Source organism: Poeciliopsis prolifica, unplaced genomic scaffold (genome assembly GCF_027474105.1).
Source record: "Poeciliopsis prolifica strain line A6 unplaced genomic scaffold, Auburn_PproV2 SCAFFOLD027, whole genome shotgun sequence".
In the NCBI taxonomy this organism is placed as follows: Eukaryota; Metazoa; Chordata; class Actinopteri; order Cyprinodontiformes; family Poeciliidae; genus Poeciliopsis; species Poeciliopsis prolifica.
The window spans coordinates 3,953,290-3,968,867 of record NW_026562402.1 but is presented as its reverse complement, the minus strand read 5'-3'; the positions used below and the strand labels follow the sequence as shown (position 1 = coordinate 3,968,867).

At 41.5% G+C, this 15,578-nt stretch overlaps 2 protein-coding genes across 7 annotated transcripts in view; one reads left to right on the top strand and one right to left on the bottom strand.

Annotated features, from left to right (window-relative positions):
• Positions 1-117: 117 nt before the first annotated feature.
• crebzf (CREB/ATF bZIP transcription factor) lies at positions 118-2,900 on the top strand. Of its 2 annotated transcripts, none has more exons than XM_055048429.1 (5): positions 118-187; positions 1,156-1,690; positions 1,791-1,951; positions 2,168-2,243; positions 2,626-2,900. In XM_055048429.1, exons 2-3 carry the CDS (start codon positions 1,200-1,202, stop codon positions 1,837-1,839), a joined length of 540 nt encoding a protein of 179 aa, XP_054904404.1. In that variant the 5' UTR covers positions 118-187; positions 1,156-1,199; the 3' UTR covers positions 1,840-1,951; positions 2,168-2,243; positions 2,626-2,900. The 2 variants fall into 2 exon arrangements, with proteins under 2 accessions (XP_054904404.1, XP_054904403.1); XM_055048428.1 differs by having other exon boundaries at positions 151-318.
• A 4,101-nt stretch (positions 2,901-7,001) lies between these two features.
• atp2b3b (ATPase plasma membrane Ca2+ transporting 3b) overlaps positions 7,002-15,578 on the bottom strand; it is a 62,976-nt gene continuing 54,399 nt past the window's right edge. For 3 of the 5 annotated variants that reach the window (XM_055048410.1, XM_055048405.1, XM_055048406.1), the window contains one exon: positions 7,002-11,520. In XM_055048410.1, the coding sequence (XP_054904385.1) occupies positions 11,032-11,520 (489 nt within the window). In that variant the 3' untranslated portion in view covers positions 7,002-11,031. The remainder of the gene's footprint in view (positions 11,521-15,578) is intronic. The other 2 variants (XM_055048407.1, XM_055048409.1) reach the window with 1 other exon arrangement.

The following is a 15,578-nucleotide window of genomic DNA, read 5'->3' as shown; positions in this document are numbered from 1 at the left end:
TTATTCAATAAAATAACACTGAACTGGAAGAAAAGTTTTCGAAAAATGTTTGCCTTGTAGAAATATGTAATAGTATGTAATGAACGTCTGACCCAGGAGATGGCGATGATGCAACAACTTGAATGCAAATTTTCATAAAGACGAAGAAGAAGAAGAAGAAGAAGAAGTTGCTTTTGGACGGTCAAAGGTATCCCGCGCTTCACAAGTTTTAGCTGTGTTCAATTTGAAGAAATATATATATATTCATAACGCCTTTGGTCGCCGACACAGTTTTTCTATTTGACTTTTGTACAGTTTTTGTGTTTTTGAGTTGGGCTGGTAAGTATTTGTGCGAAGAAAATGCTGCGTCACATGAGCTCAGTTTCTTGGCCTGTGGCTAAACACAAAGGCTAACTTAAGGCACAGTCAGGAAATTTCTCGTTCATAACAGGCTTTCATTACACAGAGTTACTACATTTTGGTACTCTTAACTCATTGTTTAGTGACTTTAGTATACCCAAACTAATGCTATAACACCGTTTTTATCATTAGCTGTATGCTAATGAAAAGCACGGGGAAGCTAGCGCGGCCTACATTAAGCTATAGAGGCCTATAGCTTACCTTACCGACTATAATGTTAATGCTAATCACAGTATGTGTTTATTGTTTGTTTTTGCTTCAAAAGAACCCACTTTAGAAGACAGTTCACGAAAATAATGTGACTTTGTAGCATGTAGGCAGGGGAAAGCTGACAGATTACCCAACGTTGGTATAACGTTGAGGACGTGCGTCACTTGTATCACGTAACGACGTGTTGGCGCTAAATGAGAGGTTTAGGTTCCATTTTTATATAAACCTGTCCAGAGTACCTCCTGCAGTTTACTGTCAACGTGTTTATCAAAAACAATATTTTAATACGGCGATTTTAAAGATCTTATTTTAGATCATATGTACAATAATTACTAACGTTTTAGTAGCAGTATATAACTTAAAGGTAAAAAATTCTACTGTTTTTTTTTACATAGGGAACTGAGGGATTGTAGTGAAACATTTATCTTGTTTTACTGGAAGACTTGGAGATTAAATAATTGACTGATTGAAAATTGTTTGTAATTCATATTTACTTTATGCGAGTTTATTTGCAAGATTTAACATTGCAGCTTTATGTTTCCACAGAGCCTCTTTATTCATCGTCTTTGCCATCCCATTGGCACAACACGATGATCACAAGGAGAAGAAGCCGTGCCACGGAGATGCCGTCAGTAGATGTTGAGGAGGTGGACGTGGTGGAAAATGATCACGATCTCCCCAGCCCTGCTGATGACAACGATCCTCCAGGAATCGAGCTAGACGACCTGTTTGAAGATTTAAAGTGGACTCTAGAGAAAGATTCTTCCTCTCTACTCTTTGGGGTCGATCTTGCCAATCTAGAAACATACAGCGACACAAACCAAGACTTGGAGTTTGACGCTTCATCCCGCTCATCCCCAGACAGAACGCCTTCTGGATCCAGGATGAAAAACCGACAAAACCAGTCGAACCACGTCATCAACAAAAACGCCATCGCTGCCAGATTGAACCGTCTCAAGAAGAAGGAGCACGTCAACAGGCTGGAGAAGCAGGTTGGCGTTCTGTCAACGGAGAACGCCGTGCTCAAACAAGAGAACTGTCAGTTGACTAAACGGGTGGAAGAATTGGAGGATGAAACCAGGTATCTGAGAGCTGTGCTGGCCAATGAGAGCATGTTAGCCCAGCTCTTGTCCAGACTGAGCGGTGTGAATGGGATGAAATTATCTTCCTCACTTTTCCAGGGGCCTCGCTCTAACGAGCATGATTATGCGTTGCCCAGGAAGCGGGTGAAGGTGGAGGAGAAGGAGACGTCTGGCGGCGTGTGCCTGCATGTAGACAAGAACCACGTCTCAGTGGAATTCTGCCCAAAGTGTGCAGAGAGCGCGAGCACGTCGCTCAAAATGTAGGGTCAAGTACTTCTGTTTTCTCATATTGAGACTAAACTGAACAAACGTATACTCTGTTTAGTACAGAGTATGTGACTCTGTACTGAACCTTATCAGGATGGATGAACTCCGTGTTAATTAGAGCTGCCTAAGAACCGCAGAATGTGCATGTGATTTATGTTTCTTGTGTTCTGGTGGGATAAGTACACGTTACTGCTAAACCTTGTTGACAGTTTCTTCTAGGTAATGGTTGCTCCGCCATGGGGGATGAGTGGCTTTCTGAACTCCCTTTTCCTGCTTGATGCCATGGTAAGGAATAGACAGAAACTTCTCACTGGCTTCAGCATTCAGCAGCAACAACAGTACCTTTTTTTTGTATTATTATTATTTTAATGTACCAAATGTTCCCAATTAATGAATGTGGAGCACTTTGCTCAGTTTTGTTTTTGCTGTTATAAGAAGTAATTTGATAACTATTAGGCTTTAGTTTTCTTAGTGTTTGTTTGATAAGATAACGGTAAGGGTCCACAAAGAGTGATCTAAAATCTCCCAAATTGTAAAGTAATTTATCTTAAAAGAAAAACAGAAAACACATTCTACCTATCGGACAAAAAAAAATCTCTTTGTGAACCAGTACCTGTTTACCGAAGAATACATGTATTTAGCGCCACCTTTTTTCTTTATGCTAAAGTTCTGCTGATGGGAGGTGACGAAGCTGGACACGCAGCTGCAACGTGGCCTGGTATTTTTTTAAAGGTAGTATCGGTAACAAATGGTATATGTAATCTTAATTTTTACCCACTTTCTGCATCACTTGTAGCTGTTGGTCGTATCAGCAAAGCTCCTACAGCACCCGGAGCAATTTGTATATTGTGTGTATATTGAAATGTACATTAAAAGAAAAGAAACTGATCACAGTTAATTTTTTAAATCACATCTAATAAACTGTAAGTGTTTAATTTTGAATATATATTTCTTTTGAAGTAAATGCTCTGAGAAATGTTGGACAAATAAATCCCATTCTCTGTGTGTAAAATACTAAATATCTGCTGAGTCTTGTTGCGTACTGTTGATATTAATGCATCTCTTTTTTCTTTCTAAACAGCAAGCTCTGCCGATAAAGATCTTAACTTTTCCTGAACATTGGGTCAAGTCTGGTAATGGTTGTCAGAACAGATGACAGTCCCCATTGGATGGAATTATAAAGCAGATTCATTTCATTTATCTGCCCAGCTACAGTGCATCCAGAAGGTTTTCCCAGCACTTCACTTTTTCCACATTTTATGTTCCAGCCTTATTAAAAGAATCTTTCCTCAAAATTTTACGCACAAATACCCCATGAGAAGCAATGTGAGAAAAAGTTTGAAATTTTTTGCCAAATTCTTTAGAAATCACATTTACATAACTATTTACAGTCTTCTTCCATTGGCTGACGATGGAGGCGGAGTTCATCAGGAGTCTTTCTGGATCCTTCACATTTCTGCCTCCCGTCTCTGAGGTCTACAGACGATTCCTTTGATTTCATGTTTGGTGTTTGCACTGTCAACCGTAGGACCAAATATACACAGCCGTGTGTCTTTCCACATCAAGTCCAGTCATCTGAATTTACCACAAGTGGACTCCTTTTAAGTTGTAGAAACATTTCATGGATCAGTAAAATCTCAATCTTTTTCCATGTTGTCATAATTTGATGTTTGTTTTTAGAATTTTGAGGAAAGATTAATTTAAAGGTAGGGTATGATGTAAAGCTTAAAAAAAAAGTATTTTACATCATGTTATGTTATTCTCTCATCAAAGACATAACTGGATTGTTACTTTGAATTTGTCATCCATGTTTGAGAAATTGTAAAATCTTTCCCAGCGTTTGAGTGTCCAGATTGCGAGTCTGGAACAAAACTCGTAATCATTTTACAGACTTGTTAATGAAGGCAAACCATTTCAGTTTACTGAGAAAATAAGCATAAATTCACTTCACTTGGTTCAGTCAGTGAACTTATTGTGGAAATAATAAAAAAGTGAAATAAGTAAACAAGGCGCTACATATTTCCATAAAGCTTCCACCTGACAGAGTAACCCTCACCTGCAGTTCCTCCAGAAGGAGCTGCTGCTCCTTCTGACTAGCAGCAGCAGCTGTTACCTGGTGGATCTCACTGAACCATTTAGTGCAACACTTTTAGGAATGGTTGTAAATAGCAGTTTTGTGGTGATGTGCTGGAAAGAAGGGCTTCTTAAAGAAGGGCCAATTAAAAGTGTCAAATTTCTTTTATGTTTCTTTTGTTTCACAAACTATAACTTCAGTTTTATAACTGAAGTTATAGTTATCAGTGCTGTTTTATGTCACAACGTGCTTGGAAACGACAATATCACCCCTGGCAGTGTGGAAAAAGTGAAGAACTTCTGAATGTACTGTATTTTAGCTCATTTAGCTGCAAGTGCTTTTGTATTCATTTTATTTCCTGGGAGAGTGGAACAGCAAAGTAACCCTTTACTGCCACCTACTGGTATATTGGTTACCCTTCAGATGTTCCTTGTATGTTTAAAGCTTTCAGCCTCAGTTGGTTTGACAAATCCTCTGGTTTGTGCTCCCACCTCAGTGGCTGTTAAAGCAAGGCAAGTACATGAGTTTATGACATTCAGCAACATTATGGAGGCATAAAACCTTAAATTGCCGGAGTAAATAAAAGAAAGTAATAAAAAGTTGTAACAAACTAAAATTGTAGATCCACTTTTTATTAATCAAAAGCAACTCTAAACAGGTGTGGTTTTATCTTTGGTTTAGGGAACTCAGTGTTTCAGCATCTTTGCAGTTTTCGGGAACATTGTTCTGGATTAGAGCATAAAAACTGAATGATGCTTCTCAATGTTTGGTTCCGATTCTGGGGGGTAAAGACTGATTAGTTCACTTTCAACATGAGTGAGGAGAATTTTATCAGGGTTTGCTGAAATTTAGCGTGTAATAAACTTAAGATGCTTTCGTTCAGTCAGACCAATATTTGGCACCAATGAATAAATTTAATCAGTTAACCGCATTGTTCCAGACACACTGAGCATTTTGTATTCTCACTAATGAAGGTAAACCATTTCAGCTTACTGAGAAGAAAAACATGGTTTTGCTTCACTTGGCCCCGTGAGTCAATCTATTGAGTAAAAAAAGAAAAGGGCTTTTATTAAAGCTGAGCAATGTACTGACCCTGGTTGGTGTCACTTGTTCATGAAGTATTGACAATTTTTATGGTATGTTGGTATTGTGAGGTCTTGTTTTTACACAGTGCAGGTTCTGAATCTTAGCTCTGCATAATAAAGGTTGCCAGATGCAACTGCATCTGCCAGATGTGTAGATGTAGTCTGTGGTCAGACCCAGAAGGTGGACCTGGTCAGAATGCACAAGACTGGGTCGTCTTGTCCAGAGAGACCAGACCAGCTCATGGCGCCTCGACATATGAGACTTAAATACGACTTCTTTTCCATAGTGGTTATAACTTTATCAAATTTGACAGTTTCTCAATGAGAAATGAGAACATATGAATAATTTTTCATTAACTCCTTCAAATGAAATAAAAATCATTCAAGGAATCACATTTACATGTTCCTATGGTCTTAACGTTAATCAAATTTGGACATAATCAAACTTATGTTTTGAATAGTCAAACATATTTAATCTGTTAAATAACTTGAGTAAATACAAAACGTAGTGATCGAATTTGATTTATTAAAGGGAAAAACTTTCCAAATTAACTTGGTCCTGTTTAAATTTATGACATGAATTAGCCACATTTTTTATTTGATTTTAGTGCTTTACCTCTTGAATCACGAAGATAACTCATCTGACAACATGAAGGTGGTTAAAAATGTCCAAAAGCAACACGAGCTAAAGAAATTCTGCTCTGGATGAGGTTATGAACATTTCTAAAGTTATCCACAAGTAAAGAAACATGGAACAGTGGTGAACCTTTACAGGAGCCTCCGGCCTCCCAGAGCGCACTAACAAGTAAACCGAACACTGCAGGACTCATTTGTTAAAGTCAGAGTTCATGACTCAGCAATAAGGACACTGAGCAAATATCTATGGAAACATTCAAAGCCAAGTCCACTGCTGACCAAACGGAATGACCAGGAACATCTTGCTTCCAAAAAACATCCCAACACTTTGGGTAAGTATTCCAGGGATTCATGAAGATTCTTACATCTAGAGTAAAACTTAAAACATCCAGAAAGAAACGCCACAACAGCCAAACATGAGATCTTCAGGAACTTGTTTTCATTGCTTTTTGTCTGACCTCTTTCTGAAGATGAAAATCTGGCCATCAGTCTATGACCTTTAACTTAGCGGCCTGATGATGTAAAGCACAAGTGTCAAACTCCAGTCCTCTAGGGCTGCTGTCCTGCAGGTTTTAGATGTGCCACAGGTACAAAACACAGGAGTGAAATGTCTTAATGACCTTCTCCTGTAGGTCAGTTCTCCAGAACCTTAATGACCGAATTATTAGATATGGTGCAGCAGAGGCACATCTAACTGTAATTGTTGGTGAGTACACCTTGAAAAGAAGCTAATTGAAGGTTTTTGCAAATGTCGAGTTAAAGTTAGGACTCAAATCTTGCAAAATCCTATAAATTAGACAAACTGAAAAAAGAATGCAAAAAAAAAAAAGATACCCAAGATTTCTAAAAAAAATTCCCTGCCACTTACCGCAAACACTTGACAGGAGTTTTTGCTGCAACACGTTTCCCACAATGAATCAAATCAATTTGAATATATTTTTAAAAAAAATCATTTGAAAGTGCTTTTTCTGTTTGCACAGATTATCTTTGCCAGGTATTAACATTTGTTTGAATTTAAAAAACATTTACGTGTGACATAAGCAAACACAGAAGAAATCTCAGGAAGCAATTTGTTCTTCACAGTGCTGCATCTTCCCAGGGTAACAAAACGAGTCTTTACAGCAGGCGAGCAAAAGCCTATATATAGATAAGTATATCTCTATATATATACATTAAATAAATTATTCAGGATTTTTTGGTTCTTGAAAGGAGTGACTATTACCTGAATAAACAACACAAGACCAAACAGAGTTTGTCAAAGTTATTATTGTAGAATACTTTGATGGATTTTTTTTCTTTCATACAGACAAAAGGTGTTGGACTTATTTCCCAGTAAATTCTCTTAGATTTCAATACAGATTTAGTCTACAGTATACAGGTGTGTTCTTTCTCATATATAGATATTTATTTGCTTAAATAACAGGCAGGTAACTCTTTAATATATTCAATAGTCTTTAGATTTTTTTTGTTTTGCTTTTGCTCTTGGTTTTTTTTTTTTTTTTTTTGTTTTTTTTTACAACTTTTTGCTCTTTAAATGTCATTTCAGCACAGTTAAGGCTGTGTTTTCTGTCTGCCGAACGGCACTGCTGCTGTGCAAGAAGTGGGGGAGGGAGGGCGTTCTCGACAGAATATTTACAGCAATATGTATAATGAATAATGTAAAACCTTAACTCTGACCCGCGCGTACCATGGTAGTAAACACTGGTGGCAGATCTAAGAGAGCAGCCTAAACAATGCGAGGACGCAGTTGCACTTCTGCAGACTCTAGCTCTGCATGGCGCCTCATGTTCCTCTGCACGGACATCCCCCCCTCTAACCCCCCCAGAAAGGTTTTGTCAGATCCCTCAGGTCGTAATGAGGTACATTTCTGTCTCCTGTTCTCTTATTTACAGAGTCGGTGTCTTAAAAGACCTGAAGTTCCTCTGCACACCTCAGGGAGCTGTTCAGTGGACAGAAAACACAGCCCTCAGAATATGCTCAGGAGAATGTGCAACTGTCTTTTTCCATCAGTGGGAGCACCGGTGGAAAAAAATTAATAATAATAATTAATAATAATATAATACAAGCGCTTCCATGTTGTTGTTCCTCTCTTTACGAAAAGCAATAGGATTTTAAAGAAAGAAACTTAACTTAAAAAATAAAAGTGTAACAGGAACATGGTACCTGTAAAATCAAAGATGCACATGTGCAGATTTGGACGATCTGTACAGTTGTGGTGCAGTCGAACACTTCATGATTTCAATAAATATACTCCTTTTTTCCTTCTTCACATTGTGGTTTTCACCTTCTGTGAAACTGTCTCACCACATCATGTAACGTGGCTGGATGGATGCGTGGATCCGACGGCCGAACGGAGAAGCCCGGAGCTGCACAGTCAAATTACACACACGCACCCGCTCTGCACATTCTCCCCCGTTTAATCGGCGCGCTGCACGTTTCCTACAAAAAGCACTGATGTCGCTGTGCTCAGAGGTGCTGGAACAGATTAAACTCCAAATGGGATGTAAGGATGCGTGTCTGGGTGTGTGTGTGCGTGTGTGTGTTTTGTGTGAGAGGTAAAGAGGAAGAAAGCAGATGTGGAGCGATAATAGCACACAGAAGTGACAAGTAGCCTAAATGATTTACCAACACATAGAGTGACATTAATGATACCAAATGCATGCTTCAAAACAGACTGACCAATACAGAGTCGCCCGCCCGCTGCTCCGGCGGGTTGGGCGATGATGATGAGGATGAGCATTCAAGAAGACAAAGAGTTCTTTACAGGTAAGGGTGTTTCCCAGAGAGCTCTGCGAACATCCTGGAAACACAACAGGCAGGACAGACGTGTGACTCGCTGTGTCTGAGTGTGCTGACATGGCAGTCTGTTGCATATTGTCTGCCTTGCTCTGGTGGAGGGGGTCAGTTCAGGGGGGGGGGGGGGGATCAACGGAAGAGGGAAGCAAAGGGAGGAACATTAGGGAATGCTTGCATTGTTTAGCCAAGTCCCGCTCCGAGGCAACATGAACTAAGCTTTGTACTCACACCATGTGCAGAGGCACATGGTGTGAGTGGGGGGCGAGGGGGAGATGAAGCGGGGTGACCTCAACATCTGGCGTGGAATGCTGTTTGGAATGTTTGATGGGAATGTTAATCGGTGACGGTGCCACAGGCTCTGCACCGGTACCTTGCGCAGGTGTCTGTCTGATGATTGGCTGTCCAGCACGTTGAGCCCTTTTACGCTGGACAGCTTTGACAGAGATGTGTCACAAAGGGAATATTTGGGAAAATATTTTTTGCTTTTATGCAAAACGTTGGATCAAAGCAAAGAGTTGGAAGTCTTTTCACTTAAGAGAGACAAAGCTAACCTGGCAACACTTTTCAGATGTTGCATCAGCTTAGAGAGTGAAGTGTGTGAAGAGTGTGTTGGGCTTATAGGTATCCTCCATAATGTCTGTATTTATAGCAGAAGGACCCTGAACACTCAGAGACGAGCGCTGCATAAAATGTGTCCACACCATTGGTGCAAAAAGTGGGTGTGCACTATAGAGGTATAGGGGTGCTACGTCAGAAGGGGCGCCAATATAAAGGCAGAAATGTTTTTCCTAGAGGAGAAAGCACTGGGGTGCAAATTCATCCCCGTTTGAATTGCACTGTTGCCTGATGACAGGGAGCTAAAGACAGAGAGGCAGGACAGAAAACTCTGCAGCAAAAACAAAAATGAAAGAAAGGCATGACAAAAGCTTTTCAGAGTGGTTGACAGACAGCAGGTAAGTTATTTCAGTCTTTAAAGAGAGAATGTACCTGTGCCCCTCGTCCACACAACAGGTTGCAGAGCCGCAAAACTGATGGAGATTCAACTAAAATCGTCTCTGTGTGGACAGCGCCTAAATATGACATTTCTTTTCAAGAACTTCACATTTTGACACACAAGCTCTCACTGGTTGGATCTGATTGAACCAATGCAACTTTGAGCCTGAAGGTAAAACTGGTTACTGACTTTGGATTTGGGCCCGAAAGCTGAGGGACAACTTTGACTTCCCTCCTGGGGAAAACCACTGGATCAAAGATCCGGCAGATCAAATCAAACAACGTGTCAGAGCAGGAGCGAAGTAGGTACAAGTGAGTCTTAAAGGGACGTCGCCTGTGCATCGTGCGTGTTTTATGGCGTTTTAAAGGGTTAATGCTTCACTAGCGATCAGCTTTTTCCTCAAAAAGGAAAAAAGCTCTCTTACATATTTCCATTGCAAAAGTAGCGAGAGGGACGACACGAAATGAGCAAAGGAGGAACAGCAAGAGAGAAGATCATGGGACAAAACAGAAATATGCGGACATGGGAGGAGATCCCGCAGGATTTATGAGTCATGGAGAAATCCCGATCACGATGGAGAGCAGGTCATGTGACGAACATGAACAGTTCAGTGTTGGGGGGGCTGCGGAGCGACCCTGACCTGCTTCCCAAACATTGAAATTACATGTTCACTCTGTATGCATATGTGATACCCCCACCTAGTTCTGCATCCAGTCAGTTGACTCATAGATTTAAATAAATAGCTTTTTTTCTTCGCAATTATTTGTTCTTGTCAGGTTTTTTTTTCACAAGTAGAGAAAAGACGACACACGTACACAGACTGAAAAACAGAGGGGCGAACAAAATCTGTTAAGTAAGGAAACAAATGAACACCAGCATGGGGGAAATAAATGCAGGTGAGATGGAGGAGACTGAGGTCTAGGTAAAGCTTCAACAAAGCGCTTCACATATATCGCAAGCAGAGCAGTGACCTTAGAGTGGCTGTATCCAGAGAGGTGTGGGTGGGTGTTGGGTGGGGTGTTGGGTGGGGTGTTGGGTGGGGTGTTGGGTGGGTGGTGGGTAAGTAGGTGGCAACGACACTAAGAATGAACACTGTTAGAATCAGAGTGAGTCAGCCCCCAAAGTCACATGACCGGTTGTATAGAAGCTGTTATGGTTTTTTTGTGGGTGTCCCACCTGCCCTCCCAACCCCATTGCCCCGGCAACACAACCACCTTCCCTCCCCACCCGAACCGTTGCCCAGGACGACATGGTGGAAAATCAAACTGAGAGCCGGAGAGAGGAAAAGGAGGAAACGTTGTTCTCAGAGCTGCGAGCAGAAGTCTCCAGCCGTTCTCCGCCCCCCGCCCCTCCACCCGTCCTCTTTTCTGTGAGCTTGTTTTGAGGGAGACTGGATGAAAATGTCAGTGTGTTCTCAGTCCTCTCTCACGCTCGACCCTTTCGTCCCTCCCCTCATCTTAGTGGGGTTCGGGTTTCCCTTTCTCCCAGTTATAAGGACGTCTCCACGCAGAAGAGATGTGCTGGGTGGGGGGCGGGGGCCTTCACGGGCCTGGGCCTGCCGTGATGGCTGTGGTGGTGTTTGTGATGGTGACTCTGGTTGTCAGGGGAAACATTGATGTTGTTCTTGTTGCTGACCGTGGAGGAGCTGCTGCTGCTGCTGCTGCTGCTGTTGTTGTTGTTGTTGCGGTTACACGGGGTCACTGGAAGGCTGTACTGGCGATAGGGCCGGGTCGGCCTGGTGCGGGCCGGGGGTTGGGCCGGGGGGGGCGGCGGCTTGCGGAGGGCCGGGTGCAGGTGCTGGTATCTGCTGAGCTCTGATTCGTCGTCCACGTCAGTGTCGTCAATCAGCGGGATGTTGTGGATGAGGTCGTTGATGAGGAACTCTGGGTGGGCCATGAAGTTGTGGATGGAGTTGCGGGATTCTGGTTTCTCCCGGCCCTCGTACAGCGAGCTACGGAATGCTTTCACCACTCGCATCTGCCAAGGCGAAGGGAGACGAGGGAGAGACCACAAAAGAGAAAAAAGAAGGACAAAGTCAGAGATAAGAACTGGAGGAAGGAGGCAGGGGAAGACCCAGAAACAGACTTGAATCCTCCAGAGGACAGAAAGTGACAGACTGAACGATGGAAACTCAGGACCAGGTGGATAAAGTTTAGCATTGATCAGAATAGTGTTTCTTATTTCTTTGATGTTAAAATGGCCTCACAAGAGTTTCTGGAAGACATCAAATATCTTTTGAAATTTGCCTTATTTTTTAATGAGTCCATGTTGTTGAAGTGTTACAGTCATATTTACATGTAGCATGGTAGAGTAAATATTCAATTTAAATTTTGGCACCTTAGAAGGAGAAAGAAGAGGCCATCATTTCTAGCTTTATTCAACATTAAATATGGAATTAAAAATGCTTTTCCCCAGCTGGATTCATCTATGAAAGCAGTTAATCCTGACAGACTAATAAATATTTACTACACACATATACATATTTATTACAGATGAAAACATTTGTAAAATTGCATTTTCTTTATTGCATCTTCTTATAAGTTTTATAGCCATCACACAAATGGCTACAAAGCTTTATCTAATAGCTATGCATTCGTGATTCCTTGATCATCTCTTAGGTTTGATCAATTGAATTAATTGAAGTAGAACGCATAACATTTTTATTCAATTTAATTCACAGATTATAGCAACATTTACAAACATCAGCGATAGTTGGAATTAGTTAACATGACAATCAAAAACTAGAAATAATGCCGGCAAAGACTTAAAAATATCCTATGAGGCTAACAGGCAGTAAATATGATCTGTCCTCAATGAACAAGAAGAAAACTTTTGCTCCACTCATCTCATTATATTCCAAAATCAACATTACGAATATTGCAGTGGTCCACAAGCTGGAGCCAGAAGAATAGAGCGTCTTATGGCTTGTGCTAATGCTAATGAAATTTAGAAGAAAACTCATGTGCTAGCTTTCTTTCCTTCTTTTTAACTTCTTATTTCTAATGTTAATGTATCAAAGGTACCTGAAGCTATTGAGGTATTGAGGTCTTTCATTATAGCCGATATGCTAATACCGAGCTAAATAAAAGTCAGCAAAAATTATGTTTCTTTTTGGAAGTGTTTCAGTTCACAATGCACATTTTCTTTAAATGTTATTTTCCAGTATTTCTCAGTTACATTTAATTTATTTCCAGGGTGTTTCTTTTTGTTTTCAGTCTTTATGACGTAACTTGTCCATTCTCTCTTTTTGGAATCGTCTTCTGATTGGAAAAAAATTTTTTTTAAGGAACACACAGAAACCAAACTTGAATTGCAATGCGAGGTTTTCAGTGTGCATATAAAGCAACTACAATGTAAATAAGTGAGAATAAAATTATCATGATTTTGTTTACCTGAGTTTTAAATGTTATTAATAAATGCAACATAAATAAACTCCATGGGTTTATTAATTGTACAAGGGGACATGTCTCAAAATGTGCATGTTAATAACTGGACAGCAGAGATATGTTGCTGAATGCCAGCACAACATCCACCTGATCATGTGTCCCAAAAGTGCCAAAAATAAAATGAATAAATAAACAAATGTATTTCAAAATTAGTTGGATGATGATAGGTTTGTCAGTTCTCACACATCAATCAGACACCAAGAGACAAAAGGACTCAGTTGCCACTACCACAAAAACCACAGAAGCATCATACACCCATGGATAATCTGTGTGAGTGTGGGCGTGTGTGTGTGTGTGTGTGTGTGTGTGTGTGTGTGTGTGTGTGTGTGTGTGTGTGTGTGTGTGTGTGTGTGTGTGTGTGTTGGGGTGGTAATACAGTCACACCACTGCGTCATATGCATGCACAAAGAGATGGTTGTTAGGCACAAATGGAGAAAAGCAGGATGGTCAGAGTGTTAGTTTCATGTAGAGTAAAAAAAAAACAAAGCTAGCAAGAACCTATGGCAATTAACATATATACATACGCACACACACGCATACACACACACACACACACACACACGAACACACATACATGGAGAGAACACAGAAAGAAGCATGCAGCAGAAGTGAGTAACCAGAAGCTGAAGACGTCTCCAGATTGTAAAGCTCGGTGGCTGATGTCTGCATGCATCACGCAGTTGTCTGTCATTCAGGCTGTTTGTTAAAGAGAGTTGGTTCAACCACGCACAACACATGGAGAGCCAAACAGTGAGTCAGTCAGTTAGGCAGTCAGCATCTTTTCTTGCCTGCACGCACGCATGCACATGTGCAAACTGTTCTGCAGCCATGCAAGCGTCGAGAACCAGAGGAGAGCAGAGTGACTTAAATGATGAGGATGATGCTGATGGTAACGTTGCTGCAGGATAATAATAATAATAAAAAAATAAACTGCAAAACAGAAGAGTGACCATCACAGAGAATCAGTGGGTTAGAAGAGTGTGTGATTCGCTAGATCACTAGAAACAGAAGGAGATTGGTTCAAAGGCCGGAGTGCAGCTCGGGCGTCAGCCCCGTCACATACAGAGAGGCAGCCAGGTCATGCTGAATCAGAGCCGTGTCACGAATGCTCTCTTCCACTCTCCTACACACACACACACACACGCACACACACACACACACACACACACACACACACACACACACACACACACACACACACACACACACACACACACACACACACACACACACACACCAGAGCGAGTTTCATGAGTATACTTCAAAGTATGTTATGCAGTTTATGGTGGCTGCGTGCAGGAACGTGTTCCTTTGCCATGGCAGTTGGTCCATGCAACCATCCCTCAAACCCAAACAGAGGAGAAGAAGCAGCATGAGCTCAAAAGAAATCAAGACAGGTCAGTGCAGATATACAGACAGACAGACAGACAGAGGCAGGCAGAACCCTACATAGAGACAGTTTGGCCAAATGAGCTCGAAATGAAGCTTTATGTTGACCGCAACACTGACTGGAGTCCAAACGTGATTATGAGAGGTGGATGGTTAGGCAGCTCAATGGAGATCAGTGCTGCAGTTGACGTCTCTATATATGACTCTGGCTCAGACAGACAGACGGTCAAGCAGTAGGTTCAGTGCTTATCTGTTTTTCCAAAGAGCCTTTCAGACGGTAGAGAAACACCTCATGCAGACTGACGAGGGTCCCGAATGTTACTGCCTCACTTCTTCAGCGCTCGCGTGTTTTCATTTTGTCTTCATGGAAAGAGTAAACGTTCGAGTATATGACGCCCACAATGTGACCGGAGAAGTCAGAAGGTCAGGGCACTGCTGGATTACGTATTTCTCTCACACATCTTTATTCTTTTCTCTCTCTCTTTTCTCTCTCCCTGCTGGCTCTTTCAGGGGCGCTTGATGGGAAAACAAGGATGGTCAAAGATCGAGGAGGAAACGGGCTCTGCAACATGAGAGGCTGCAAAACAACTGCAACACAAACACAGGGAGAAGCTTTGAGGTAGATGACTGGTTGATGGAGCAAGTTCCCCCACAGCGTCGCCTCGCTTCAGGATCTAATGACTAAGCCGCCATCGCTGACTCTCCTCATCCTTCCAGCTAAAGGCGGAGACCAGTTCAGATCTGAACATCAAACTCATCCACCATCTTTCCTGTCCAAAAACAACTTGAAATGATCAGTTCCAAAGATTCAAAAAGATCGCCACAAAACTCCCACAGATGGAGACATGAAACGGTCGACCTGCACTGAACGTCAACATCTTCCTCAAAGGTCACCGACCTCTTCCTCTACCGACTGACATCAACAAAACCACAAAGACCGCAAAGCTAGGGATTTTATAGCCACATGTTGTCTTGTTAAAAAGTACTGCATATGAAATATTTTGTAACAGAAATCAAATGTGAATAGTTCCTTTTGAGTTTCCTCCTTTCTGGTCTTGCTGGGTTTCCCTTGTGTTTATTTAGATTACTGTTGGTTTAGCTTCTGACCTGTTTTCTGGTTCCTGCTTGCTGATGATTTCCTCTACAGCACATACTGTCATTTACTGCCATCAGTGGATTCATCAGTGGATCCGTCAGTGG

Excerpts from the sequence above, each read along its gene's own strand:
- crebzf (XM_055048429.1), top strand. The coding sequence starts at position 1,200 with ATGATCACAAGGAGAAGAAGCCGTGCCACGGAGATGCCGTCAGTAGAT. Across the intron at positions 1,691-1,790 it reads GAATTGGAGGATGAAACCAG|GGGCCTCGCTCTAACGAGCA; the intron begins GTATCTGAGAGC and ends TCACTTTTCCAG.